Here is a 27,737-nt window from a genome sequence, read left to right as displayed (position 1 = left end):
ATTGTAAGTAAATGTCATGTTGAAGTCTACTACTCAAAATTGTATTAGCCTACGATTATACAAACAGACCTAGATCTTAAGCGTGATCAATACAGGATGCTTGGAAATTAGAGTAGTGCCTTTAAAAATGTTAAGGGGATTGGACTTGAGCTGAAGTGCCCATTAGGAAACCAGAGTTTGGTGGTGGTTGGCTCAAGGGTGATAGGCTACGTATGTGCCAGCTGAAACCTGAATGTAGCTTTCACTCACCTCTGCTCCTGTGATTCAGGAGATAGGAGGCTGTGCTGCAAGAGCACCCAGGCACTTGAGGAAGTTTCAGTGATTGTAATTATATATAACAGTTGAGCTTTCACATGCAGACAGTGGAGGACAGATGAAGAATATACAGAAAAAGCTGTTTTATCTAATTCATAAACAAAGTTTTGGGGTGTTAGGGTTTTTGAGTTTGGTTGGGTTTTTTGATTATTTGTGGCTTTTTTTTTTTCTTTCTTTTTTTTTTTTTTTTGTAATTTTGAGCACCGATCATAGTGTGTAAAGGTGAAATGATTAAGTCTTAATGCTGCTAATGCAATCAACAAAACAATAGGTTGAAGGTCGCCCTCCCAGGTGTCTACATTTTGCTGAATTCTTTGCTTCCTGGTTTTAAAGATCAGCAAGAACAGCCTCCATGCTCTGACAAGTGCTGCTAAACATCAGAATTGAGAGGAGAGAGACTAGGTCCCACGTGCTCTCTGATCTGCCCTATATTCCCAGGTATAAGGGAGCTGTTGAGGATGTTGAAGGATGTTGAAGGCTAAGCAGAGAAAAGGAAATACAGAAAGCAAGGGACGAGGTGGTAGTGAGGTAGGATGGAAGCAGCAACAGAACAGCACAAAAGCTGTGTAAACATAAAATGTAAATGGGGTTGGGGTGTTTAAATACAAACCAAGACAATAAGGAGGGAGAATTTTTAGGGTTATGTGTGGTATGAAAATCACCATGAGGGAAAAATATATAAAGCTTTTGGGAGGTTAAGTGTATGGAGAAAAGGCTAACAAACAAGCTGGTGGAAGAAACACACCCATTTTCATAAACTGAAATTCAACTCCAATGTCTATATTCCTCAAAGCAGTTAAGAAAGCTGCGTTGACAGACTTCTGTCCTCAGTATGTTTGATATTTACCTAATCACACTGCAGGTAAGTACATTGAACCAATTCTTAATCTTCTTGATTTGCTTCACTAGCACTGTATGATAAATGTAGAAACACAGAAGAAAATTCTCCACAGTGTTCTAGAACTGTTAGGTCCATATTCCTCAGTCTCAACGAGCTACTGGGACATACTGCTCAAAAATGTTGTAAATTAACTTGTTTCTCCTTAGCAGTATGCTGATGAAAAGCGAGAAAAGAAAGGTTTGCCTTTTGTCAGATACACATCAGATCTTGGGCAGAAGTGTACCAGGAAACGTCTGTTTCCCCCCAGCTTTCCCAGGCCATCAGTCAGTATATGAAACTCACCAACAGGGGCCAAGCCTCGTTTCCTTTTTACACCTTACTAACCTCTGGTTTCTCTCACACATGTGGTTGACGTTCTCAAGCTGCTCTCATCTGTGATCTAACCATGGATGCAAACACCCAGGATCTGATGGTGACCTTTGTTTAAGCTTAGGTTTAAAGTTAAAGGTTTAAAGTTTAAAGTTAAGTTTAGGCAGGTAAATGCCTCAGTTTCTGTTTGTTTCGTGAAACAACCAGAAATCTTCAGGTAAAAGAATGCTGAGAGGACTAAGTCAAACACTCAAAATAGAGGAACTGTAAAATCTGATGAGAAAATTTAAGCAAAGATTACTCATGCTTATTTAAACTGGCTCTCTTCTAATGGGGCATGCACAACTGGCACAGCTTATTTATTTTTCACAGGGTTAGTGCCTTTCTTGGAACACTCAGTAAACAGTGCTGTAGGGGAATTAATCTGGTTTCTGAGGGCATGACACCACTGACAGAGGACTCCAACTCAGCTGAGGTAAGTGTGAATGTGCAGGGCACAGAGCACCTATGGAAGGGATTCAGACTTGCTTCTACACAGCAGCATCTCAGACTGGTATGGACGCAGCTTTCCATCCCTCAACTGCTAGCCCTCCTATGACATTCGGATGCTGCCCTAACCCCTTTCCCTCGTTAAATACAGAAACTCAGCTGAGAATAACTTACAAACGCAGGGCAACATCTTCCATTTCAGTGATACCCCATGCTCTGAGGCCTCTGTAGTTACATGACTGATAGAGAGCTGCCTTTATCTTCACTGAAAGGCCACTATACTGTTGAATAAAACTGTATTACTTACAACAGTAGAATTGTTGTTTATGATACATAACCTTCCCCTGAAATATCCTGTTCTGTTACCTCTACATAAGCTGCGGATATACCACAGTTTCCTCACTTCAAGGCTATGCTACCATCTATTCAGATCCTGTTAAGCTACAGTACTTCAGTTATCACTGACTGAGTTCTTATCAGTGATAATGAAAGCGATAGCACTGCAAGGATGATTCTGGTGCATATTACGCTTCAGGTTAAGTCCGGATCTTAGCTTATCTTCACTGATGTTTACAATTTGACATTTACACAGCAATTCTCTGGATGCATCGGGTATTTCAAATAAGTATTGAGAAACTGCTTTGTTCTGTTACAAGTGTTTGGGGTTTTCTTTTTTCTTTCCATTTTGTTTATTGTTTTTTTTTTTTATTATTATTATTATTATTTTAAATATTTGAAAATGTTTCTACAAGCCAGAAAAGTACCCTCAAATACTTTCCTCACACCTTGTGATCAGCTCTTGAAGAAAACAAACCTTCTATCATTCAATTTAATGACATTTCCATTCATATGCAAATTCGTATCATATTTCATGCTCTTGGTATTTCCCACAGATAAGAAGATGAATCTCAAGTTACTCGCCCTATAAATTAGACCATTTTAATGAGCCTTCCCTATTTCATATTGGAGCTACCAGGTAAGCTGAACATCTTTGAAGAGGTTTCCATTTAAACTGTCTGAACTACTCACAAATTTTCCATTTTAGAGTTTTTCTGCATCAGCGTTTTTATTAGAATTATAGCATACTGTGACTGAAGGTGCCAACAGAGGTAAAGATATTTTAACAGATGGGTGTTAATAATTGTTTCCCTCTGAAGTAAATCTACGAGGACCACATGTCCCAGTTCACCTTACCCTAGCTTTCTCTTATTGAAGCAGATTAACCTATTGCTCCTCTGTAAAATCAGCCCTTTAGAACTGTAGCTTTTCCCATGAGAAAATTTGCATACAAGGGTATTTGCTGTTTAAAAATGGGATGGGAATGGGGAAATTTGGGATTTTTTTTGGTCCATAAGCTCCTCAGTAATGTAACTTTGCAACTGTTAGTGATGTTCATATTGCCATCTGATAGAAGAAACTTCAAACCCAGATAACAAATACAGAATGTCCTCTCTTTTTCTTTTCATCTTCTTTTCTTCCTTTTTTTTTTTTTTTATAAACAGGGCTCTTCACTGGAGAATAAAACTGCTTGTTGTATCCTTGGCTTTAAATAATGCAATCACCACAGCTGTTCCACAAAATCTTGGGACTGATACTTCTTCTGCTCCCCTGCCATGCTCAAGGAAGAGCAGCACCAGTTTTTCCAGTGCCCGGTTTCAGAGCTGAAGGAAGGTTATCTCAAGCTTATTTACCAGGTGCCTGCAGTTACCAGTGCCATTTTTTATCTACATGTACTGTTGTGTTCCACCTTTATGCTTCATAAACCCAGTGCTATGCTCTATGATAAGATGTGGGTTCTGCTTGGTAGAAAATAATCAGATCTTCATGAATTTCCTGTACAAAATAAGATATTTAAATATCTCCCACTTAACAGCTCAGCTGATACAAAGGAAAGGGTATCATTTTTCATAATTTCTTGCACAAGGTGCAAGAAACTTGTTGCCAGGTGATAGGTGGGGAAATGCTCAAAGAACCTGGAGGATTCTGTCAGCAGTCCCAACATGCAATTAAAATTAAGTAAACTTACTGTGCAATTGACAGTCTTTTGTCTGGGCTACCTCAAGACTTGAAGATTAAAGAGTATTCCAGTTCTTTCATTTCAGTTTTCCATAACCATCACTGCTCAGGAAAGCAGTTCTCTTTCCTATCCTTAGAAAGCTCAATGTGTGAAAAGATCTCTAGTTTACAGCAGTAATCTAACACAGGTAAAACAAGCTTTAAAAGTTCACATTAATTTCACACAATTAACCCTGCTTTATCTTAAAAGCCAAGATTTAAAATACTACCCAAATTGCTTAACAGCTGGTTCTGTTTATAGGTTTCCCATCAGTTGCTGGTAATGAAATGGAAGATGTCTTTCAATTAAAAGATCGGATCTTAAAACTCGAAGGAGGTAATTATCTAAATCTACTTTTTACTGTAGCTGGAATAGGGAACATAAAGAAGATGAATGGCAAAATATCTTCTAAGAAAAAGGCAGATTTTCCGTTTTTCATCGCATTCCCTTTACGTTGCTTGCTGATACACAGAAGGGTTATAACTTACAGAATGGAGGAAGAAGAGCATGTTGGTTTCTGAAACAACTGGGAGAAGTCTGAGTGCAAACAAGTCAAGCTTATCAGAACCCTGCCTATGCAAGAGTGCTCCCTGAATGTTTCTTATGCCTTTAACTAACTGAAGACTAAAAGGGTCTCAAAGTATTCACAATGAGGTTGTATATAAGTAAGTTTCTACTCAAGAATTGACAAATATCCGTATATTCTGCAGGCCATCTCATAGGGTTTATGCAGTACTTAGCTAGAATCAAAGGGATTAATAGAGTACTTTATCATAATGGAAAATTCCTCTTTTCATTCCCGTTTGAATTCCCACCCTTGGAAACCTCCAGGGATGGGGCATCCACAGCCTCCTTGGGCAACCTGTTCCAGTGCTTCACCACCCTCTGTATGAAAAACTTCCTCCTAAGATCCAACCTAAACCTCTCCTGTCTGAGTTTAAAACTGTTCCCCCATGTCCTATCACTATCAACCCTTGTAAATCCATGTATAATTATGTTTCTTCTTACTTCTCTTTTTTTTCCCCTCCCCTCATCTTTTCAGATTTATTTTAGCTTTTGGTGGTTGTCTCTGTTCTCTATTTTTAGTCTTAAATTTTCTGTTTTCATCTCCTTTAATTATTTCTGGATTTAACCTGAAGTCATGAATTACAGTAGTGGGAATTGCAATTGGCAGCAAGTTGACTACAAGATAATCCATAAAAATTAATGACTTCCACCTGATTTTGCAGTCCTTCGCTTACAAGAGAAGATAACAACATCTGGAGGAAAAATATTTGCTACCAGTGGGAAAACAGCTGATTTCCATACTACAGTGAAAATGTGCCAGGAGGCTGGAGGGTGTATTGCAGCTCCAAGGAACGCAGATGAGAATGCTGCCATTCTTCACTTTGTGAAGAAGTTTAATAGGTATGCCTACCTGGGGATAAAGGAAGCTCTAATCCCAGGCAAATTCCAGTTCTTGAGTGGTGCTGAACTGAGCTATACCAACTGGTATTCACATGAGCCTTCTGGCAAAGGAGAAGAGGAGTGTGTGGAGATGTACACTGATGGCACTTGGAACGACAAAAAGTGCAATCAGAACCGCCTTGTTGTCTGCCAGTTTTAGTGCTGCTTCCTGTCCAGCAAAGTACATGGAATAGTCTTTTAGATCCCTTGTTTCTTTCATTTGCAGCTAGTGAACTCAACGCAGCATATAAAAATGTGAGTCACTCATTTCAGCCTGATTTGGTTTTTGAATAAATATCAGCCTTGGGATTATAAGCCATTACTTAAAATCAGAGCAGTGACTGTATTGTCTGGTCTGTTATTGTTCGTCCCCTGACTCTCCTGATACAGTTCCTATATTAACAAGTGAAAAGAGATTTCCTGAAGTGACTTGCAACCAGGAAAGCTTCCTATAGCCCTGTATAGCCACAAGCTATAAAACTGTGTTTTGGTCTCCTTAGTTCCCAAATTTCCCTCCCCAAACCTACCCGTACAAACATCGCTGCTACCACAGATGTTGCTCAGTCAGCCTGCTTTTCTCTGCTGTTCTTCACTTATAATACATTCCCTGAAAGAACAAATAAGCAGTGCTACTAAGGTGGCACAGGGCAGCAAGCTCCTGGATGGGAGGTTTCTCTCCCCTTACACGCCCCATGGGAGAGTTTTAGAGACATCAGGTCTTTAACCCTCATATGTCTGATGTGGTGGCCAGAAGCCACCTGGCCTCAGCACCTCTGGCAACTCCTTGTCCCTTTCCCGACTCAAAGCATGAGTATGACAAAGAAATCAAGTTGCCACACATGGGAACTGAGTCTGGTGAGATCAGCTTTTCTAGCATCACTGGCATCAGATCTTCACAAAACTTGACTGAGGTTTTCCCAAGGGCTAAGCTTGGTAGACACCTACATCTTGGAAACAGCCTGTGTTCTGTGTTCCTTGCAGAAGCCACTCAGATCTTGCCCTCTCTCTTTAAAGCTAAATTTTTTTTTTTTTTAAGACAAAGCTTTCTAAACATTTATTAATGGGGTTTAACCACCTACCAAAGCTGGGCATTCCCACTTGCAGAGCGAGCTGCACAGTGCAACAGTCAGACCAAGATACGTTTATAAATTCTTCTCCTTCCTCTTGGATAGTTGACTCCAGCATAACTTAGATAACGTAGGCTCCGCACAAGCTCTGCAAACCATGGGGCAAGGGCTGGCTGACCATCTAAACATGCATTCACACACACTGCATCTAATGCTTCAGTATTAGCTGCACCCACTCACATGAGCCTTGTCAGCCCCAGATTGCTTACAGGGAGCTGCGCAAGGAAACATACAGCCATAGCGCCAGACCACCTCTTCCTACCCTCTGGATGATGGGAGACCAAACAAATAACATACAAAGGTAAGCAGGAAGGGAAGGCAGGACCGTGGCTAGTGCTAACACAGGGGCCAGAGAGGAGGCTGCTTGCAGCCTCTTGGCTGTGCACATCACTGTAATTCCAGAGCAGCAACTGGCTGTGCATGACATTCCTGAGCTGGCTTTAATTCAATTACTCATTTTGAGTACATAGTCTCACCACCTGCTCTATGGAAAGACATAGATGCCCCTGGCATCCATTCAGCTCCTTGCTTGCTGTCATGGGCTGTGAACCACTCTTGCTGCTATTCTCTGCAAATGAAGTACTTTATCTTAAAGGTATTTGCTTAGAATGATTAATGCCTAAGGATTAATGTTACACCAACACACCTTCCTGCTTCAACAGCTTGGTACTTCCACAAGGTACCTAATTATTCACACTCTGGTAATATTCAGATTCTTCATTACAAAAATGCAAATGACCATCTCACCATTCCTGGAATAGTAAAGTTATCCAAACATACAAAAAGAAATGTTTATAAACAAAATCCTCAGACTGCAACATGCATCTGTTCAGCATGTGACGAGATCTACAAGCCGCTGACCAGCACCTTGTTTCCGGACATCACAGCCAAGATGTAAATCACTGAATACTATAGTGTAAGGTCTAAACAGGTTGCTGTGTTAATCCAGTTTGAAACAGGCGTGCAGATGACAAATGGGGAATCAAGAACCTACGGGCACTCTTTCACTTTAAAACTGTATTGTTACTCTTACTTTACTCACAAATTTTTTACAGCTTTCCAGTATCTAACTTCACTCATCAGCTCACCCGCCCACAGTCTTCAGCCTTGCATGACTCCTGTTGTGAAACCACCTCTGCCACCAGGACAAGGAAATCAGAATACAGGCAGTAGTTTTCCACTCGTCATATTCCTACATAGTTCAAAAGCTCACAGCGATTAACATCACCCTGAGAATAAAACTGGACCCTCCAAACACTAAAAGCCATGGTAAGTTTTTATTTATGCTATCTATCTGTCCTGGAAACTTCAGCTTTGGTATCTCCCTGCTCATCTCCGCAGTTACAGAATCATCTCAAAATCAGAACAAACTGTAATGATGTGAAAAAAATTAGAGGGTCTTCAGCATAAGTTTGTAAGCACACGCCATAGCAGAAATGTTTGCCAGCCATCCTCTGGTCATATTTCCCCCGTGGACTCCCAGCGAGGTGGGCAAAGGACTTTGCATGTTACTCCACAGCTGTGAATGCTAACCCTGTCCAGTCTCTAACCCCTGGTCACTAACTCCTTGTGTTACTAGTTGAGGACCTTAAACTTCAAGTGAAACAAACATTACTCACCCTGCCTCACTTTACTCCCACTGGCAACTCTGCCAAAAGCAGGCAAGTGTGAAAGCAGTAGTGCTGGCCTGAGAAGGCACTGACTGATCTTAGCCAGATCAGTCGTGCACTTGGACAACTCTTTTATTTTCAGAATCTGAATGAGAGGCCAGCACAGCATCATCATAATGGTAGAAATACAGGAGTACTGAAGGCTGGCAACAGTGTCATTAATAATTACTTCAGTGTTTATTTTTTGAAACCTTTATGAGCTTATTTTAAAAGCATAATCCACTTGGATTCTAACCTTGAACGCTAGCGGCACCTTATGTGACTGTCACTGTGCTGTGGGTGTACATCAACACCACCCAGCTTGCTGACAAGCCAAAAGCTCTGACACAGCTCAAATTTTTCAGCCAAAGGAGAACATCGCTTACAAAGGTGATAGTAATGGCACCACCACTAGGCTGATGCCCATTAGAATCTTATTTATCTTGAGAGACAGAGAAAAACTGTATAAGAAGATTTCATGAAAAGAAACAAAAGAAGGGACTTTGTTTTTACAAGGTCAATAAAGTAGCATCAAACACTGAAGGAGAGAAGTAATCAATTCTGGGGAAGGAAATATTAGTGACTTATTCTCCCTTTGTACAGTGAAAAACAAGTAGTCCCCCATCTCCCCCCCCCCCTTGCTACCCCCCCCCCCAACAACAGCAACAACAACAACAAAAATAATTTTAAAAAAAATCATTGGTTAAAATTGTTTCAATTTCTATAAAAATATCTGTGACATGAGAAATTATTCCTAACAGTCACTTTTTGCTATTAGATTAGCCTAGTTTACATTGTGTATTTGGGAAGATATAGAAAAAAAACCCACAATTGTCAGTTAGGTCTGAAGGGACATAGTTGAAGTCTGAACTTTGGTCTCAGTAGATGCAAACACACCTCTCTTTGGACAGACTGACTTGAGTGACCACACCAGAGGGTTCCTAACCCATGCTGCAGCCTGGCCATCATCTCACCTTTTATTGTGAGACAAATGCCAGTGGGAGTGAGGTGTCTAGGGCCAGTTCTTAGGAACTGTGCAACACCACCTCTACCACGTTACATAGCAGAGCCAGAACTGCTTAGTAAAATGGTCTGCATGTGTGTAGCGGAAATTCTAAGTCACAGCTTGAAGCAGTGATGGAGCACCTGGTGGGAGGAGGGGCCAATCCACAGGTGCACACAGTGAAGCTGAGTGACAGGAAGGGCTGGAGCCAAGATGAACCCCCTTCCCAGCCGTCATTTAAGGGTTAGCAGTGTAGGTGAAGGTGTCTTGTTTCAAATCCCTTCCCATCTCAGGCATTCTGAAGGTAAGCAAATTCTTTTCTTCATTTCTGTGCCTGTAGCTGTTGCACTTGAGCAATTTCTTGCTTGCTGCATCCTCAGACCTTGCTGCTCTGCTGTTATTGCTGTGCTTTACATTGTGTTACAGCATTACACATGAGCTTTTCTACTTCCTGTAATAAACTCTACAGACACAATCTTTAAAATATGAAAATAAAAATGAGCTTGTAAGTAGCAAGCATTAAACCAAACTAAATTCTTGGGGTGTGAGAAAGTTTTAATTCTGGATAACCTTAGGGATGACAGCCTTCATGCTCTGAAGGCTAAATGTGCTACTCAGTTTGTAGCCCAGCTTTTGACTGGTTATTTTGATAATGTATTAATTTCTAACAAATAAGGTGATTTTCATAGAGAAAGCCTAAGTGTTTTCCTGACACAACAGAGCTATCAGTTATCATCTCACAGTGATCGCCTGCCAGGGTAGTGTGAGCATGTGTGAAGAGTAGGCTGTAGTTTAATTGGCTCTGAGCAAACTGGTCAAACAAAACTGCTTCACCCTTGTTTTCAAAAAGATTTGTGCCACTTTAAGAAGCAGCAAGTGGGAGGGGTGCAAACAAGTACCTGGGCACACCACTGTGCTCACCTCTGAGCCGCTTATTGCTGAAGGGACGGCAGCCTTACTCTCACTGTTCTGCCTCACAGGCTCAGTACCACCTTCTCCAACACACGCTGCAGCAGCTGGATGGAGGATGGGCTCTCAGACAGAACTACTCAAGGTTATCTGTGAGATGTGCAACGTACCTTGAGGAGACTAAGGTAAGGTGGGTGGAAAATATGAATTCCTATGGCACCACTCAAACAGGTCACTTCACCTGCAACACAGTCTAAAGAAAGCTACTTCTTGTAGTCAAGATGTAAAGTTGTAATTGCTTACACATTGTTACATATGCTTGTTTTTCATCATGCCTGACTTCTCAAGGTCTCTCATGTTTTGTATGTTAGGCTACATTTTGGCAGCTAAATTTCATATTGTTTTTAAAAATATGTAGGTAATTTTCTTTACTCACAGTTCTAAGTAGTCTGGTCTGATTACTTGTAAGTAAAGCCTGATTACAGCATGCTTTAGAAAGGCTAAAATAATTCTAAAAATGAATGTTCTCTTAGTGTAATTAGCACTTTATTCAGTTGCTCCTTCTAGAGTCAAATCTAATCTAGAACACAAGCAAATTCACTGAGATGTTAATCTTGTGATTCAGAGTATTTTCAGACCTTCTTGTTTGGAGGGTTTCAATCTTTTAGAGATATGCGTGGTTTGATCTTTCAGGATTCACTTAGTTGAAATATGGCCTTTTTTCTAAGGTTCTAAATCAATTCATTTCTGGATTTACATGACTTGTAGTTAAGTGACATTTGCTTTATAGTAATAGTTCTTCTGACTACCAGTTGTCCTCATTTCTAATTTATCCATGAACAAGAAGTTCTCCATGCTGGCCACCCAAGTCAGAGAAGCAGGTTAGCATGTCTGTGGGTGCATGCTGTTACAAGGGACAATAGGGGGACTGCAGCAGTGATGGCCTCTTCAGAAAACCAGCTCAAACCCATCTAATCACTAAGTGTTAATAGTAAGTTGGCAGTTAGGATCAGAAACGAGAACAAAGTATCTCTTGTTCACCCCACTCCAGGTCTGAATAATTTAGTCTCCAAGTTAAGGGAACAGAAGAGCAGAACAAATTCTTTGTTGCTGGGTAGCGCTTTGGACTTGTTCTTCAATTACAAGTGTATGTCTAGGAGAAGAGTTGTTCAGTCTGCAAAACAGGAAGCATCATGCAGCATTTAAGCACTTAAGCACATGCTGTGCTTAAACAACTCAGTCAGTGCATGCAAGCAGCTCTTGTGTGTAGGCTGTGGCTCCTGCTGAGAGCCACAAGCCCCATTCTAAAACCAGAAATGCAATACCACATCTGGTTTTATCTGATATTCTGAATTGGCACATTTTATTGCATGACTATCTGCTGACTAAAATAGAAAAAAATATTTCGGTAAGGAGATGACTTGTAGCCTGTAACACATCATAATTTTTTTGTATTATTGGTCAGGGCTTTTTCATTCTGTCTGCAACGAGGCAGGCAGATGAGGGACTGAACCCTACAGAAGTAGGGTTTGCCTTGCTTGTTTACACAGAGTGTGACCAAAATATTCCAAAAGTTGCAGTACAATTATATTATATGGAAGTTCTTGAACTGTCTGTTCACTGACAGTGAAAACCCAAGTTTATATTCAATAGGACTATGCTTGTGGTGATGGGAAGGAAAACAGAAGGATTGATTCTCATTTGTTACCAAGTAGCACAATGAGTGGCCTAAAACCTTTATAGCAAATGGTCTCGTGGCAGATATTCTTTGAAGCAGAAATAGTTTGTCTCTTCCCACCGATGTGAAAGAGGCCAAAGAAAAGGGGATTAAGTTGACAAGATCCGTGCAAAACAGCAGCAGGCTGCTACTTGATTCAGGGAGAACAGAGGAAGCCTCTTCCCTGTAGGAGTTTCCAGCCATGTCTTCACATGTAACACTTACACCCAAGATCCATACGTCTACATTTGTCAGTGTTTACTTGCCTTGTAGGATGTATGGAGCAAAACCCCAATGCTGCTGCCAAGAGTTTCCAGTAACATTAGAAACAAGAATCTCAGAGCAGGCCATCCAGCACCAAATTAAACAGGGAATTCACCTGTTTGGACACGAGTCAGGGGTCTAGTTTCCTCAGTATGCTTCCAAAAATACACAGTCACACAAGCCTATACCCAAGTATCAGCTTGAGCATGTTTATCCTTGCTTTACAGATATTTAGCAACCAAATTCTTTTACTCAGTAGAAAGAGCACTGAGCAGCTCACCAGTTGGGAGTTTGTTCTACCGCTGTGAGCGCTGAGGTTCCCCTGCCTGAGGTTATTTGTCTCCAGAGATGATCTAAGAGTAAAAGGATTCGAAGAGAACTATTCTCTTCCAAAACTATGTGTTTAAACCTGAAAATACTGTGTTAGGGGAGATGAAAGAATTACAACTTCCTGCTCGAACTGAAGATGACAAAAGGCCAACAGCCTTTGCCTGTATTCCTGTTCATCTCCCAATCTTTTGCTCTCGGGTGTTTTATTCTTTTTTCAGTTAGCATTAGAAGCTGCCATTTTCCTGAGAAACAAGAGAAAATAACGCACTTGGCTGGTGTGAAATCGACACTGTGAGCTGATCCATTGCATCTTTTGGTGGCTGTACTTACAAGTCTCCCTAAGAATTCTTTTAAAACATGTTTTGTTTCCAGAGGTTGGTCAGTACCACTGGAGTTTTGACATTTCCAAGTGTAGAGGAAAAATTACTACAAGATAGTGAAGTGTTCTGAAGTATGGAGGAGAATAGGTTATATATAGATAGATATTTCCGATGTCAGTTCAGATGCCAGATCATCTTTCTGCAAGGCAGAGGACCCACAAGTGAGAGCAAGTAACAGCCTGGCAGGCCACCACCTCCCTCAAGCATCTCATTCAGGGATCTTTTCACATTACAGTGATCCTGTGGGCTTAGGAAGGCTATGTTAAAGCTTTGTACTACTTCTATAAAGAGCACTGGTTGTTTCTTTTTCTTCCTCTCTGTAAGTCTTGCAGTCTTCAGCATTTGGCCTGATCACACTGAGGAAAAATAGGTTCCCACCCTGCCCCTTCTGTTTTAGGCAGGTAAATATACTTGGATTTTCATAACGCTTTTACTATTGATTTTATAAGAGAACAAATCATGAGTGACTTGGGGAAAAAATGCTAGATGAACAGAGAACTATAGCTGTGTAACTTCACTGCAGCTGAAATCTAAGATAACATTGGACATAGCAGCACCTGCAGCAGGCAGGACAAGCACTCCTAAGTAGTTCCAGGTGGTAGGGCAGGACTGCAGATTCCTTGGAGCTAGCCACCAGGCAGCTCTGCCATCTGCATACTGCACATCTAACTCACTGGGAGAGAGCAGCCTGCCAGGTTCAGTCACCCCTTCTGCTTAAATGGATTTGCTCTTTCTTAGTGATCAGAAGTGCTTTAAATTAAATGGCCAAACAGTATTGTGTCTTAACTATATTGTAGCAGGCTGTAAAGTGGCAGCTAAATATATGTACTGTTATGCAAGCTTTTGTTTACTGCTTGTGTAGTCCTCTGCAAGAGATTTGTGGTGTGACATGATCGGTCAGTGTTAAGATAAGGGTAGCAGCAAAGGAATCCTCTGTATAACGCATGTTTTATATGGCCTACTTCAGAGTGCATTAAACAGGCACTTAACAAAGTGTACCGGCTTCATGTTAAGGATTGTGTCAAAGTTTTAATTTTTTCTGTGGAGAGTATAAGAATGGAATTGTTTTCTCCTTTAAAAAGCTAGTCTGTCAATGGTACTGTGAGAACTCATTCTTTAACATCCAGAAGGGTTTCCCCATGAGCTTCAGAAAGAGAAGTCTTTAATGTATGTAGCTTCAGATAAACCTGAAATAGAACATGGGAAACTGAAGGCACAATCAAAAAAACCCCACACTTGTAATAGACCTTTATTCCTTCTCAAAAGCACTCGCTGTATACTGCTCTAGAGAAGCCATGCATTGTGTTTCATTTATTCTATTACTCTCCAACCCTTGCAGAGGCCTTTAATCATGCAGATAAATATAGATACACTATTTTGCAATGAAGGATGCTACAGTTGTATAATTGTGTAGTTTAGAGAACAGATTAGGTATGATAACACACTGATGAGGACTTTTAGTTGAGATAAAGAACAGCAAAGCTTCAGCAGCTGCATATTTATTATGAAAGAAACAGAGCATTACTTTTATGTTCTAGAGAGATGCTTTGGTTAACCACTATATTTAAGTTTTTTTGCTGATTCTCCCCCATGATCAAACCCAAGAGGTTGTTCGCAACAAGAGCAAGGCTACTAGTTGTTTGGAACGTTTTTACCACACAGTCTGCGAGCATCGAGCACTGTCAATGCATTAAATACCTCATTATTTAAGTAACAGCTCCAGCTCTTACAGAGCTGTGCTGAACAAACCAGGTTACCTGACACAGATAGACAAAATTCAGTTGTGTTATGACCTCCAGACTCAGTACCTGCTAATTGCTCAATATTGCACTTCAACAGACTTACTTCTTAGTGCGCCTATTCACATTTCAGAATCATTCTAGTCTTGATTTTCTTATTTATATGGCAACATGTTACTGGTGTGGTATACAGCGTGGGTCAGAAGCAGTTTGTGACATACCAAAGTAACCTTGGCATGTGCCTGGGGCTGTGAAGCCCTTACCTACAAACTATGAGTGCAAAGCTTTAAAATACAGGAGAGTGAAAAACAGAAGTGCAGGGTAGCACAGAATAGGCTGGCAAAAGACAAGTTAATAGTTCAGGGACGTCCTGTAAGACCTACCAGAGTTATTAGTCATCAGCATAAGCTTACCTAGCTAAGCCTTTGTAGCTTTCAGCTCCTGATGGGCGAAACAAGAACTTCAGCAAATGAACTACTGCTTTTTTGCAGCTTATAATTCAGTCTTAACTTCCTGAAGCTGCTCTGTATCACAGCATGTCTTCTAATCACTTCTCTGTTGCCTCTGTGATCCTCAGCGCTGTTTTCAGACTGCAGAGCATTTCAGTGCTAGAGAAGTGCCAAGGCTCACCAAAACCCATCTGGTGCCTACCAGTGAGTGCTTTCTCCCTTTCTTATGAAGGATTTTGTCTAAACTGTGTTTTACTGTCCAGGGTACTAGTACCCATCAGCAACCCCCTATCCAGGCGTAAGGGCACAGCTTCACCAGGCACCAAGCAGAGAGGTGCCTTCTCCTGGTGTCTGTATGTCCAAGTACAACTGACCTTCAACAAACCATAGGGCTTACTATCTCAGCAGGGCTACCTTCTTATCTCCATCCAGGGTGCTCTCTGTTGCTGACTCAACATTGTATAGTCAAACTGTTACTGCAAGTTTGTTTTAGGAAAGTTTACAGATATGTGCTTCCCTCACAGATGTTACTTAGTGGAGAGAGTGTTATCTATCACTACAAGAGTGCTGTGTGAAGTCCAGCAGGTGCTGTGGTTGGTTTTTCTCCCTTAACCATCTGCTGATGAGGGATCAGCATTACAGGAAGTGGGGACAAGGGATTTCCCCTACAAAAATCAGCTGAGTAACAGCCTGTCCCAACAGGAGAACTGACAGAGAAACAAGGAACAGAGTGAAATAGCACATAACAAGGCTCAAAGTGAAAGTGGGAGAACTTGAGCAGCAAGTCACTGATAAACACCTGAGGGAGAAACAGGAGCAGGAGGTCACAAAGTCAGATGGAGAACAATTGTGCAGAGAAGAAGAGGCCCAAGTCTAGTGCTCTCCTGCAGCTGTGTAAGCAAAGCAGCAGGAAGCAGCTCCATGGGCTCTCCTAAAGATGCCTCTTCTGGCGTTAATGGCCTCATACTCAGATGCTTTCTTTCACACGCCCAAGGAGAGGGTACAGGAAGAAGAAAACTTAGTGCCAGAAAGGCACTAAGAGGCCTTAAGGCATAAGAAAGGCCAGACTGTCACAGAGGATCAAGTCTGGCAGGTGACATTCCAGAGCTGTCCTGGCACAGGTATGTGCTCAGCTGGCAGGGAGACAGTGACCCCACGCATGCTTTTGGCTCTGAGCTTGAAACTACACCCTATGCCTTCTGCAGCATTCCACAGATCGCAGGAGTTGACATTAATCTGAACTGTAAATCCTGGCACCAGTTTGCAAAGGATGAGGTTTCCAGAAAGGTTTCAGCACTGCTGCAAGGCAGGCACAGAGCCTGCACAAGTGCAACAGAGCCCTAAGGGAAAGTGGTTCTCCCTTTCTCTCCAGATAGGCTGAGCTGGTACCTTCAGAGATTAGGGCACAGACACAAAAAAGACCAAAAAGTCAACACCAGAGAGCTAAAGCTTGCCTGCAGGTAGCAGAGCCCTGCTGATTTAACAGCTCAGTAAAGCTCCAGCTGACACCTGCCTAACAGGCTGCTAGCCTTCCTTGTAGATATCATCATCCAGACTGCCCAGGATTTGGTATCAGACAGCTGTTGCTCTTCCTCACAGGTCATAGCAAGAAGTTCTAAGAGAGAGCAATCTTAACACCCTTATACCAGGCTGAAGTTCATTGTCAGCTTCCTAATTTTTCAAGTATGCTCGTTTTCCACATCTTCTAAATACACGTATTGGATCTGTCCCGTTGTGTTTGTTTTTTCTTTGTTTTTGTTTTGCTTTTTTTTTTTCCCCTTGTGAGTTTTAGCAGTTAATGACAGAAGCCCATTACACCTCACACCAAATAGCCTCAGACTTACCTTAAATCCTGGGCTGAGGACAGCTCTGCTTTGGGAAAACCTCTTTCTAGCCAACAGCAAAAGCAAGAAGCTTTGATAAAGCCCTCCTACCCCAGCACCACTTTTATATGTAGCCTGTCACGGTGCTCAGCTTTGTGGAGCTGTGCTGAGCAGCAGCATCTAGTCCCTGCTGAGCTAAGGGCACACCTGTGAGCAGGCCTTTTTCCTTGCCTCAGAAATCTGGTGCTGATAATGCACAGATCACCCTCCTATCATACCTTGCTGTTCTCAACTTTAGTGTTGGCAGATATCTGTGTAACACAGTTTGGTGCTCCAGGTAGGAAGACAGACCTTACCTGTCCCCATCTGAACAGTCCACTGGTGAAGGACTGCTGCAGGGTCAGGCCTAGCATTGCATGGTGTGATAATAAGCATCTTTATTACACCAAAATCAGCCACCATCAGCCAGCTGGAAGAGAAAGGCAGGCTGGTGCCCTGGAGGGGACAGAGGCTGATGAGAATTAAATGGAGTACTTTTATGGGGCCTGCACCTGGGGAAAGTGGGCCTTTCCCTCATGTTGTCAGTGATGCATGTCTCTGGGAAGTGAAACTCCCTGCTCTCCTGCATAGAGAGCTCAGCTGTGCTGAACTGTGTGTTACCCTGCCTGACTTGAGGGAAACACAGGTGGTCCAGGCAGCCTGTTAGATGCTATCTAAAGCTGTTCTTGGCTAAAGCAGGAAAACAGAACTTTTAAAGGCTAGAAGGCTGTTTGTATTGCACTTCCCAGAAAACACTTTGCAGGACAGCCAGATGGCAAAATCCTGACGTGATCCAGTCTTCAATGACAGAACAGGTTTTCCTCCAGTATCCTTTCTCTCTCATTGTTCTCAGACACTGCATCAGCTCTGCTCATTATAATGATGTTTATTTTCCTGCTTGGTGGGTACATTTGTCTGTACTTGTTGCATAAATGTTAAGAAATATGTTGGTAATACTCATTTTTAAGTTGTTTTCTTTAATCTGATAGTGGTGGGCCCTATGTGGCAGGAAACCCCCCATGACAGACCTCAACTTACCCCATCACATGCTGATGGGGAAACCCACAAGAGCAAAGCCAGCACACCGCTCTGAGAAATGAAATTGAAAACTAGATTGAAAATTTCAAGATTTGACATTTCATAATGCTAGGTAACATTGACCCAGCACATCACTGTTAGACAGCTCAATATCACTGCTCTGTTACACGGCCCTTGGCTAAATAAAATGAGCACATCCATACAGTTGTACAATCTATTTACTAAAAAAAAAAAAAAAAAAAAAAGGTGATGTGGTGTATTTTTTTCCCTACAGTTTCATACTCTGGGCATGGAGGAAATGGTGGTGGAAACAATCCTGGCACCATGGGAAATACTGCTGGTCATGTGTGCTGCAGTGCTGATCATGAGCTTCCTTATGGTCCTGCCCCCTGCAGTAGTGGTGATATGGAGGATGAAGCATGTGCCTCAGATCTCACTGCATGGCTCAGTGTGAGCCAGCCACCTTCTTTCAAAGGCTGTTTCAGAACAATGAAATCTCTCAGGATCACCATTACTTCTCAAGGTCTGTCCTAAACACACTGTTTTCCCACTCTATCACTGTTAAGTCCTGGTCAAAAGAGAATGTGTCCAATTCTGTTTTCATTTGATGCAGTGCTTTGCCTTCTGTTTTCTGTCTATGCTGTATTATTGTTGGTAATATAAGTAATATAGGTACTTAATTTCTACATTGTTGTCTTCTCTTTCACTATACTGTACTGAAAACAATACTGAAAACTAAGTATTGTACAGTATTGTATTCCCTTAACTAATAACCTGTAAAGTCTGCCTCTCTATATTTGAACTGCAAATAGTACCAAAGCCTTCATCATCATTGACAAGTTGTGGATGCGTCAAAGTAAGCAGTATAGTCTGGTTGGACTGTGAAACCTACATAAACAGGGTATGGTGCAACAAATAAGCATCTCCATCTTATTTTTCTGATTTGAAATTGTTGGCATCTAATGTTTCTTGTTGCTTTAATGCAATATTAATGTTCTTCTCTTTGTTAAATCCCAAGTGTCAGGATGCAAAGCCCTTCCCACTCCAGGGCTGGAACGAGAGGCTTAGCCCAATGCTTAGACTTGCCCAGCCAGATACCAGCTCATAGTTAGTGCAAACATACGGCAACTATTTCCCTAAATTACATTATGCAAATTTACTCTGGAAAGTAATGTCATTAAATTTGCTATAGTTTTTAACTGTGTTGTACAGGCTTATTGGTTCAACTGCCCCTTCTCACATATAAATAACAAATTGGATGGTGAGAATAGAACAGAACAACCTCTCTGCAATTTTATAACAATAATAATTTTTTGCTTAATATCAAATTCATGCAATATCATATTAAAGCCTTCCAGCCCATTTCTTCTGCATTAAGTGAAGCTTATTAGTAAGATTTTTTTACGTGAAGATTTAACTGTTTTTAATGCTTTACAAGAAGAATGGGCTTGAGTTCCTTATGAAGTCCAATATTGTGTTTCTTTTCCTTTGTTAGTTGGTTTGGAAAGTTGCTAGATTAGCTCAGTAAAACTCAGAATTATTTATAGTACCAGTAGAAAGATGATAATGGCAAGTGCTCAGTGCTTCAGGCAGATATTGCATTTGGGCATCAGCTGATAACGGTTTGGCTGCAAATGAAAGACTCAAGGACATTATAACTCCGTTTGATACAGACAATTTTTTTGTCAGAAATGAACACCAATCTCTGAAAAACATTTGCTTTTCTTTAAGACTGCAGCCTTTTTCTCACAAATGCTGTGACTTAACCTACAGCCTTACGGTTCCTTTGTAGTCAAAGCAGTCAACTCATCCCTTGCTTGATTTAATTGCTACGCTAAGGAAGTTGTGTGACTGGCTGGTTCTGGGCCCAAAAACAATGGGTGGATTTTTGCTTGCAATAGCTGCATTCTAAGCCTGAAAGGCAGCGTCTAATTTTACCTGAATAATATTACTTATTTGAATCATTTAAGCAACTAATGGGGATTAAGTTGAACTAAACATCATGTATACATGTATACCTGTAATTGCGGTCTGTATCTGAAAGATTCACAAGAACAAGGAGAAAGTGAAGAGAAGGGAAATGCAAACAGATGGGCTGGTTGTCTTCAGACTTGTGGCTTCAATGTTTACTCAGCAGATGAGAAGTAAAACCAAACCCTGAGCTCAGATTCCACTGAAAATCAAGCAAGCAATAACTAAGCTTTCTCTTCAAATTTCACTATAATTCAGATATATGTATGCTCTGTAGCAACAGCTCCACAAATAAAGTCCATATCCAGCACGATGTTGTCTCTGGTCTTTACTCATGCTGAATGCTAGGTGACCAAAAACCAGGGCTTTCTGCTCTTTATTCTTCATTCTCTCATGTCTAGTGTACTCATGGTCACTAGGGATGTGTAAGGAGGTGTCAAAGAAGTACTTGCAGAAGGAAGTGGAGTGGAAGCAGGAACAAATGTTTTTGTATTTCAGTGTAAGAATAAATGACCAAAAAAAAATTACTTGATCATATCTTTGTTCACATTTCAGTTGCTTTGAATCTGGATGATGAGCTGAATTTTTGCTAATGGTGGTAACAGCCAAATATGCCTTGGTGTAGACTGGATTTGGAAGTATGGTAATGGGAGGGAGGCCAAGGAGGGGTGACTGCCATGAGCTACAGGCATCTTGGGCTAGACTCAGGAACTGCCCCAGCACAGCTGTACTGACACCAAAACATCTTAGCCAGTCAGCCCCACACTCAGCCCAAAGCCCTGTAGCTTCATTATAATGCAGGCTGCCCAGAGAGGCTGTGGATGCCCCATCCCTGGAGGTGTTCAAGGCCAGATTGGATGGGGCCCTGGGCAGCCTTGTCTGGTATTCAATGCAGAGATTGGTGGCCCTGCCTGCGGCAGAGGTTTGGAGATTCATGATCTTGAGGTCCTTTTCAACCTTGGCTATTCTGTGACTCTGGACCTCAGATGCATTTGTATTCCTCTTCTGAAGCTTAACCACAGCTTGCAGAAACCTCTGCCTAATAAGACATGATAGAAATCTGTGATAATTTAGGATGATCCCATTTCTCACATTTTGTGCCAGACTGAAATGTTGCATTTTTTCTGCTTTTTTATCTAGCTACAGCAAGAATACAGGGCGCTTTTAGAGTGCTATAAATGCTCTGAACTATGCCTGATTGTATATAGTTCTGTGGGAAATCCTCAGGCTTGTAAATGCAAATGGAAAGATGTTTGAGCTGCTCCCCCAGCAAACTGCAGAGTTTGATATCCTTAGCTCATGTGAGCCACAGAACCCTAAACACCTGATTTCACAGGCGCATGCACAGAGTTGTTTCCTATAGCCATAGCTGTTGTGACTTGCACTGTTTTAATGGTCATCAAAGCAATGACAGTGATTAACTGACACCTGTGAAAGCAACCAGAAGTAAAACTCTTCCTCCATAAAAATGATCCTTCTTTACAGAAGTTGATTTTTGACAACAGTTATTGTGTTTAACTAATGACCGCATCAATTAAGAGACTAATTCCCTTCTAATTATGGTAAGACAAATTTAAGGCATAAAAATACAAGCTGCATTCTTAAAAAATGCCCCTGCTGTGAGCTATGTGACTAGATTTACTGTATGCATCTGTACCCAAGGGCTGAAGTCAAATGGTGACTGTGATCTCAAATCTTTTAACTAAATACAAGCTGTATGTTTACAGGTCTTAGGAGGGATTTTACTGCTCTGCTTTCCTCATTGAAATACTCACATCCAACCACAACCAGCCGCTTGGTCAGTGGTACAAGCGTAATGTGCCTGCCAGTCCCGCCTGCTAATAACCACATATTAGACAGTCTGCCTCCTTGTCATGGTTGAAGGTGTCTATGCCTTGCTTAGCAAGCTCTCCGAGGAAGGTGTCCAGCTGCTCAGTCTCGCTGTAGGCTAATGTGTGCAGGCAGCTGCTATTGTCGGGGAAATAGGCAGATTCAGCTCCACTCAGGGCCCTCTCCGAGGCTGGAAAGATCAAAGCCAAAGGAACCAGCTGAATTATGCAGCTAAACCCAGGTGTATTTGTCCTGAATTCAAACAATCACAGGCATTCCCATTTTCCAGGCTAGAAGCTTCAACTTGGGATAAAAGTGACTGCAGAACTGTTAGGTTTTTTTAAGGCTTAGGAAATAAACTCTTCTAGCAACAACGGGCAGTCAACAGCAGAGTGCTTTTCATTAAACATATAGGAGAAAGGTTGGTCTTTTCCTGTATGTGTATGCATGAATAATTATTTATAAATTATATCAATAGCAGATTCAGACAGCTGTTTCGGGTCACAAACTGCTTGCTGGAAGCAATGGAAGCGTGTTTAGAACCCTCAGGCTGCCATGTGACATGATAATACTGCTGGCTAGGAACAGCTGCTGGGTTTTATGGTGTGTACACACAGTGAATGGTGCAGGTGGCGGCCAGCTCTGCTGAAGCACTTTGGGTACAGTTGCAAGATAAACTGCAGTTTTGTGCTGCTGCTGCCAGTCCAGTCCAGCTGGTCACACGGCCACTGTGCCTTGCAGCGTTTGCGTCAAGATGCACCATCCCACAAACTTAATGGGTACAAGTGCTTTTTGCTAGTCCCTGCTTAAATAGCAGCGCCCACCAGTGCAGACCTTTGTGGTGGTTTTAAAACAAGCAAGATTTCTGGTCCTGTAGACCAGAGACCAGTCCAGCATCACCCTTCATGGTATCACATGTGCCAAGGAGGATTTTCCTCTTTCCTTCCTCCGTTTTTTCCCTCTCTGAGTCTCCCACACCCATGCTAAGATGTTTGAGAGCTACTCACGTTCGCAGACAGCCAGTGTCTGCCCCCCAGTCAGCTGAGTCGTCCAGGTGAACCCAGTGGTGCTACCACAGGTTTCAAACAGCCTGCTTCTTCTGAGGAATGAGAAGTCATAACCCTGGGGAAAGAGGGATGGGATAAATACAACTCAACCTGATCACAGTAACCATAAGAGAAGAAACATTCAGCCAGCAAAGACCAATACAAACACTACAACTTCTCACTGTCCTAAAGGGGAGAAAAAGTGTAACGAGGAAATAATGCAGTACACCATAATAAGCATGTGTAAATTAATGAAAAAAACCAGCAAGCTAGTAGCAGTGAACTGTGACTATTACCTTGTTGCACATGGGTTTGCAGTACTCGGTGCTGCCAATAGTGATGCACACTATCCCACCGTTCTTCGGGGCGATAGGCTGCGGGCACTGAGGTAGATGCTTGCAAACTTTCATGTGAGTTTATAAAAAGAAAAAAAGAAAGTAGAAATGAAAATGGGTAGACGAGTCTCTTCTCAAGCAAACTATATGCATAGTCATTGACCTGGTGCAGGTGATAACTTCTCCGCTACATGACTTGGGCAAAGCAGGCATTTTTGTTTGCTTAAAAGCATATTTGTTTTTATGTTGGCAATGCCCCATCTTTCGTCTTGTCACTGAGAGGACAAAGTGACTGACAGCCAAAGTGGTGCTTTAAAAGTGGGTCAGAGAGGTCTTTGCATCCACAGCACCAGCATTCAGCGCTGTCAGGGTTAGAACTACCCAAGTGTGTCCCAGAACAACAAGAGTGAGGTGCCTGCTCCCAGGCCCAGCACCACCATGGGGCTGCCCCATGATGCAGTGGCAAGCATCCCTGCTTTCTTGATTCCTGCTGTGATTCCTTTTCTTTCTGATTTTTTTCCTCAAGAAATGCAGGGTCTTAACTCATGCTGACTGCAGTTTATATACATATATCACAGAATCACAGAATTATCAAGGTTGGAAAAGACCTAGAAGATCATCCAGTCCAACCATTACCAATACTTTCCAGCTATCTATATATATATCTCCTGTGGCATCTTTGGTGCTGCTGTGTTCAACATCCAAAAAAGAGTAGTGTGGCTGCAGTGGGGGGCTCACATTTGTCTTGAACAGGTTGCAGAAGATTAAGACTGTCTTTCAGTATCCAGATAAGGCGATTGAGTGAATCTCGTCCATCTTTTTTTGCCAGTTCAGGAAGGCACGTTGAGTATTTCTATGGAGTTAGAAGGGAAAAAACAATACATTGAGTAGGAAAAGCCTTGGAATTAGTTTAGGAATAGATAGGATTCTTCATATTGGGGCTGAGAAAATGTGTCTTTGTAAACAGTTGTACATACATCCTTTCTGCATAATACATTGGTTTGTTACTCCTGCCTTTGAATGCTAGTGTCTCACAGAGTTCCTGTGTGTAAGCAAATGTAGGTATTTGTGAAAGTGTGTAAACAAAGAAGTTTCTGTAGTTTTATCTAGCCGTTGCTCTATTATAAGCATGAATATATCTTTCACTCCATATGTAAGTGCCTACACACGTGTGTGGATAGAGAAAAACTGTGGGAAACTCCACAAGCGACTGCCATGTCTATAACAGACACTGATTAGTGTGTACTTAAACATAAGAAAAAGGCCAGCTCTCAGCCTGAAGCACTTGTTGACAACGGGCAACTCAGCTTTCAGACATTCGTGGAAGTTGAGGGTTGAAAACATTACACAAGAGATAAAAGAGATGGTTGTTTATGTGCAAAACCCCTTTGCCTCTGCAGAGCAAAGTAAAACTGGAAAACACATCTATAAGACCATTTTTTACTAACTGTAGTAGGATCAAAGACACAGCAGGTCAATGTCTGTACTCATAATCCTGCCATGTGTGCCTGCCCCAAAGGGCCCTGCTACCCCCACCACCAGCAGAAGGGGTGAGTGGAACTGCCATGGTTTGGTCCTCTTACCTGAAGGCTCAGAGTCATGTTATCTATGGTGTTACTGTCGCAGTCACCCTGACTGGCAAAAGCTCCAGTTTCAGACAAATCTGAAAGGCATACAGAGATAGATTTAAGTAGTTGGTTAATGAACCCTTGTGGCACCCACATGAACCCCAAAGTTCACATAGCAGTACTTGCTTACGAGAATTGTGCCACTGAGCTGCTGTTCTAGTGCCACCTTGCATACCTGAGGCAACTGTGTATTAAATGGGACTAAACTGCACAAACAGTCTGCAATCTAATTGCAAATTGGTGGCTACCCAGGGCTGGGTTCCCAAGTAGGATGTTTCCTTTCCACAAGATAGTCAATTTTAAGTCATTATTATTCACAGCAAAAAACAATATTGCCTCACCTGAAAGAAACCCTGCTAGACTTACAAAAAACAGCATTCTCCAGAACGGACAGGACATTTTTGCTGTAGAAGATCAGGGACTGGCTACCTGCTGCTGGTGGAGCCTGGAAGATTAAGTGCTGGAATCAGACAGACCGCTACATGTAAGTAGGTGGCTGGTTGTTTGCACTGCATCTGGCACTAGCACCCAGTGTGGATGCAGTGTTGCTCAACTTGCTGGGAAGCCACTGGGCAATCTGCAGAGCGCTCTGAGAACGGTAAGGGGAGGGTCTTGTTACAGCACTGAGATGGGCTGGCTTTGGATTAATTGCTGTTGAATTATAAACATGGTTAGCACATGCTTTCCTTCTCTTCCTCTCTCTTTCTCTATTGCTATATCAGTCTCCTGAGTTAGTGTCTTTCTGTCTCACATGTGCACATCCATTTAAAAGACATAATTATGCTGAAGAGCCTCAACCCTGTATCTTGCTCTGAAAGAGAAAGCTCAGGACAGCAGATAATGGCTAAATAGATTTGGATCAAGGGGCTGTGTGCTGTTATCTGCTAGCATCCAGAGTTTAGCTACTTAGTAAGGTAGGCTTCCTGTTTCCATATGGTTTCAATTCCAGGTTATTAAATACAAACTAAACAAAGTGGAGGCCCAGGCAGGAAAAAAACAAAACACAAAATCCTGAGAGCATGAACATGTTCTCCAAGCAAACCAGATCAGTAGCATGGTGTTTCCAGATGCAGTTTGTATTTTCTTGATAGGTCCATGAGCTTCATACACACTTAGATCCATTCACAGGAGTCGCCAATTAATTAGCAAAATTGCCACTCAGGTTTGATCATTTCTGCCTTTTACTAGCAGATTACTTCAGTAATCCAGGTACTGCTGGAATGCTGGGAGTGACTGGCTGAGTGACCCACTTGCAGGGGCAGGTCTCAGTGCTTGGCCTCTCACCTGCCACACGCATCCACTGTCCACTGCATCCAGTGCATCCAGTGCACAGACCTGCACCAACCCCATAAGCCCAGAAGGCTGCACATCCCAGCACTTTAAACATCAAGTCTGTTCTTGGGCCTCCGATATTATGTAGCCAACCTACAGTTTTGTGCTTTACATCACCTATCCTAGGGAACACACAGGCATTTTAAGATATAAAATAACAACCCTCCATGCATGCCACCAACACCAAATTCCTCAATGGTTCTTCTTGTTACTCTTAGCATAGAACAGTTCTTTTTTTTTTTTTCACCTGATATTTGTTTTGGTTGTGACAGAGTTGTTCTGCTTTCACGCCAGGTTATGAAACGTATTTATTTACGCAGCATTCTTTCAGGTGTCTTTGTATTTATTTTGTTTCCTCGTTCGCTTCTCTTAGTTGCAGTATAACCCATTATGAGATCCTGAAGCAGCGAAGCTAATGGCAGGGCCTCCACTCTGCTGACAAAATGTGCTTTCTTGTCCTTGTGTCGGAGAGGCCTTGATAAAGGAACGCAGGTAACCATAACACACTTCCACAGAATAGCTCTGTGTCAGCATGAATGGTGACAGCCTTCTTAACCATAAAAATAAACCTGTATACATTCCTATAAGTTCATTAGCAAAACAACTTCTCAATACCAAAAGCCAAAGTTTGTGTTTGTAGGCAGACTGACAGGACCTGGCGCCAAGCAAGTTTACATATTTGAGGCTTACACACAAAAGCAGCAATCTTCTTCCTTGTGTGATCAGCAATATGCAGCTGGAAAACAGGTCTCTTCAAAATTTTCTCCAGTTATTTAAGGTGCAACTGTACATTAAGTATTTGTCTGCCAAAGAGTGTACATGGGTCTGATGAGGGCCATTGATAAATGCTGTAAGGAGATAGGATGCTACACACAAACCTGCTAATTATTCTGATCAGCTCACAGCTCACCTAGCACACTGGCATGATTAATTAAGTGGAAAAGCTTCTGGCTTGAGCAAGCATAGTTATGTTTGTGACAGACTAAAGAAGAGAACAAATGACAGCTTTTCTTTAAAAATCATGACAGTCAGGTGCTCTCCACCTCAACATCTATTTGGGTGATGCTATGCAATGAAAGTCAATCTGGAGAGAAATATGACTTGCCCAGGGCAGAAGATCTAACAGGCTGCCGTTTAAAGTATAAAACTAGAATTTAGTGACTCTTGGGGCCATAAGCAGGTGAACCTTGTACTGTGACATTAAGTTCGTCCTTGTTGCCTGTTGACAAACAAATCTTGTCACAGAGGACAAAGGTCCCACGTCCTCCTGGACTAAACTAAACTGGAATTAATTTGTGGTCCTCTGCAAACAATTTACTTACTCTGGTACTTTATAGGACAACATAATGCAGTAGCACAGCAAGAACACCCTTGTCGTCATTCTCATTCACAACTAACCCACCATTATCGCCAGGTACCCAGAAATGGTGCAAGGCAAAACAGCCACCATCTCCAGCAGCAGCGAGGGTGCTGGTACCCAGATTTAGCAGCTGAATACTTGCCCAAATGCTGACATGCTTTCAGCAGATTTGCTCCCTCAGCTGAGGAGGGAGGCACAGCCATCTAGTGGTTAGTTCTTTGATGAGAGACTGCTGGATAGGCCAGCGGTTCA

At 42.0% G+C, this 27,737-nt stretch overlaps 2 protein-coding genes across 2 annotated transcripts; one reads left to right on the top strand and one right to left on the bottom strand.

Moving 5' to 3' along the window:
• Positions 1-1,485: 1,485 nt before the first annotated feature.
• Positions 1,486-21,974, top strand: LOC107315599 (pulmonary surfactant-associated protein A-like). Its single transcript, XM_015866113.3, has 7 exons — positions 1,486-2,000; positions 2,908-2,990; positions 3,517-3,708; positions 4,332-4,406; positions 5,300-7,912; positions 10,276-10,389; positions 18,258-21,974. Exons 3-5 carry the CDS (start codon positions 3,567-3,569, stop codon positions 5,674-5,676), a joined length of 594 nt encoding a protein of 197 aa, XP_015721599.1. The 5' UTR covers positions 1,486-2,000; positions 2,908-2,990; positions 3,517-3,566; the 3' UTR covers positions 5,677-7,912; positions 10,276-10,389; positions 18,258-21,974.
• Positions 21,325-25,255, bottom strand: LOC107315598 (uncharacterized). The gene is made up of 6 exons (XM_015866111.3): positions 25,135-25,255; positions 24,749-24,828; positions 23,904-24,018; positions 23,127-23,233; positions 22,792-22,906; positions 21,325-21,974 (listed from the first exon to the last, which is right to left on the bottom strand). Exons 1-6 carry the CDS (start codon positions 25,190-25,192, stop codon positions 21,793-21,795), a joined length of 657 nt encoding a protein of 218 aa, XP_015721597.2. The 5' UTR covers positions 25,193-25,255; the 3' UTR covers positions 21,325-21,792.
• Between the last annotated feature and the right edge of the window lie 2,482 nt (positions 25,256-27,737).

This window comes from Coturnix japonica, chromosome 8 (genome assembly GCF_054131305.1).
Source record: "Coturnix japonica strain WE chromosome 8, WE-NBRP24, whole genome shotgun sequence".
NCBI classification, from domain to species: Eukaryota; Metazoa; Chordata; class Aves; order Galliformes; family Phasianidae; genus Coturnix; species Coturnix japonica.
Note: the sequence above shows the minus strand (reverse complement) of the source record. Positions and strands in the feature narration are given on the sequence as shown.

Excerpts from the sequence above, each read along its gene's own strand:
- LOC107315599 (XM_015866113.3), top strand. The coding sequence starts at position 3,567 with ATGCAATCACCACAGCTGTTCCACAAAATCTTGGGACTGATACTTCTT. Across the intron at positions 3,709-4,331 it reads ATCTCAAGCTTATTTACCAG|GTTTCCCATCAGTTGCTGGT; the intron begins GTGCCTGCAGTT and ends TTCTGTTTATAG. Across the intron at positions 4,407-5,299 it reads GATCTTAAAACTCGAAGGAG|TCCTTCGCTTACAAGAGAAG; the intron begins GTAATTATCTAA and ends CTGATTTTGCAG.
- LOC107315598 (XM_015866111.3), bottom strand. The coding sequence starts at position 25,192 with ATGTCCTGTCCGTTCTGGAGAATGCTGTTTTTTGTAAGTCTAGCAGGG. Across the intron at positions 23,234-23,903 it reads GCAACCTGTTCAAGACAAAT|TTTGCAAGCATCTACCTCAG; the intron begins GTGAGCCCCCCA and ends CTCACATGAAAG. Across the intron at positions 22,907-23,126 it reads GCAAACCCATGTGCAACAAG|GGTTATGACTTCTCATTCCT; the intron begins GTAATAGTCACA and ends CTCTTTCCCCAG.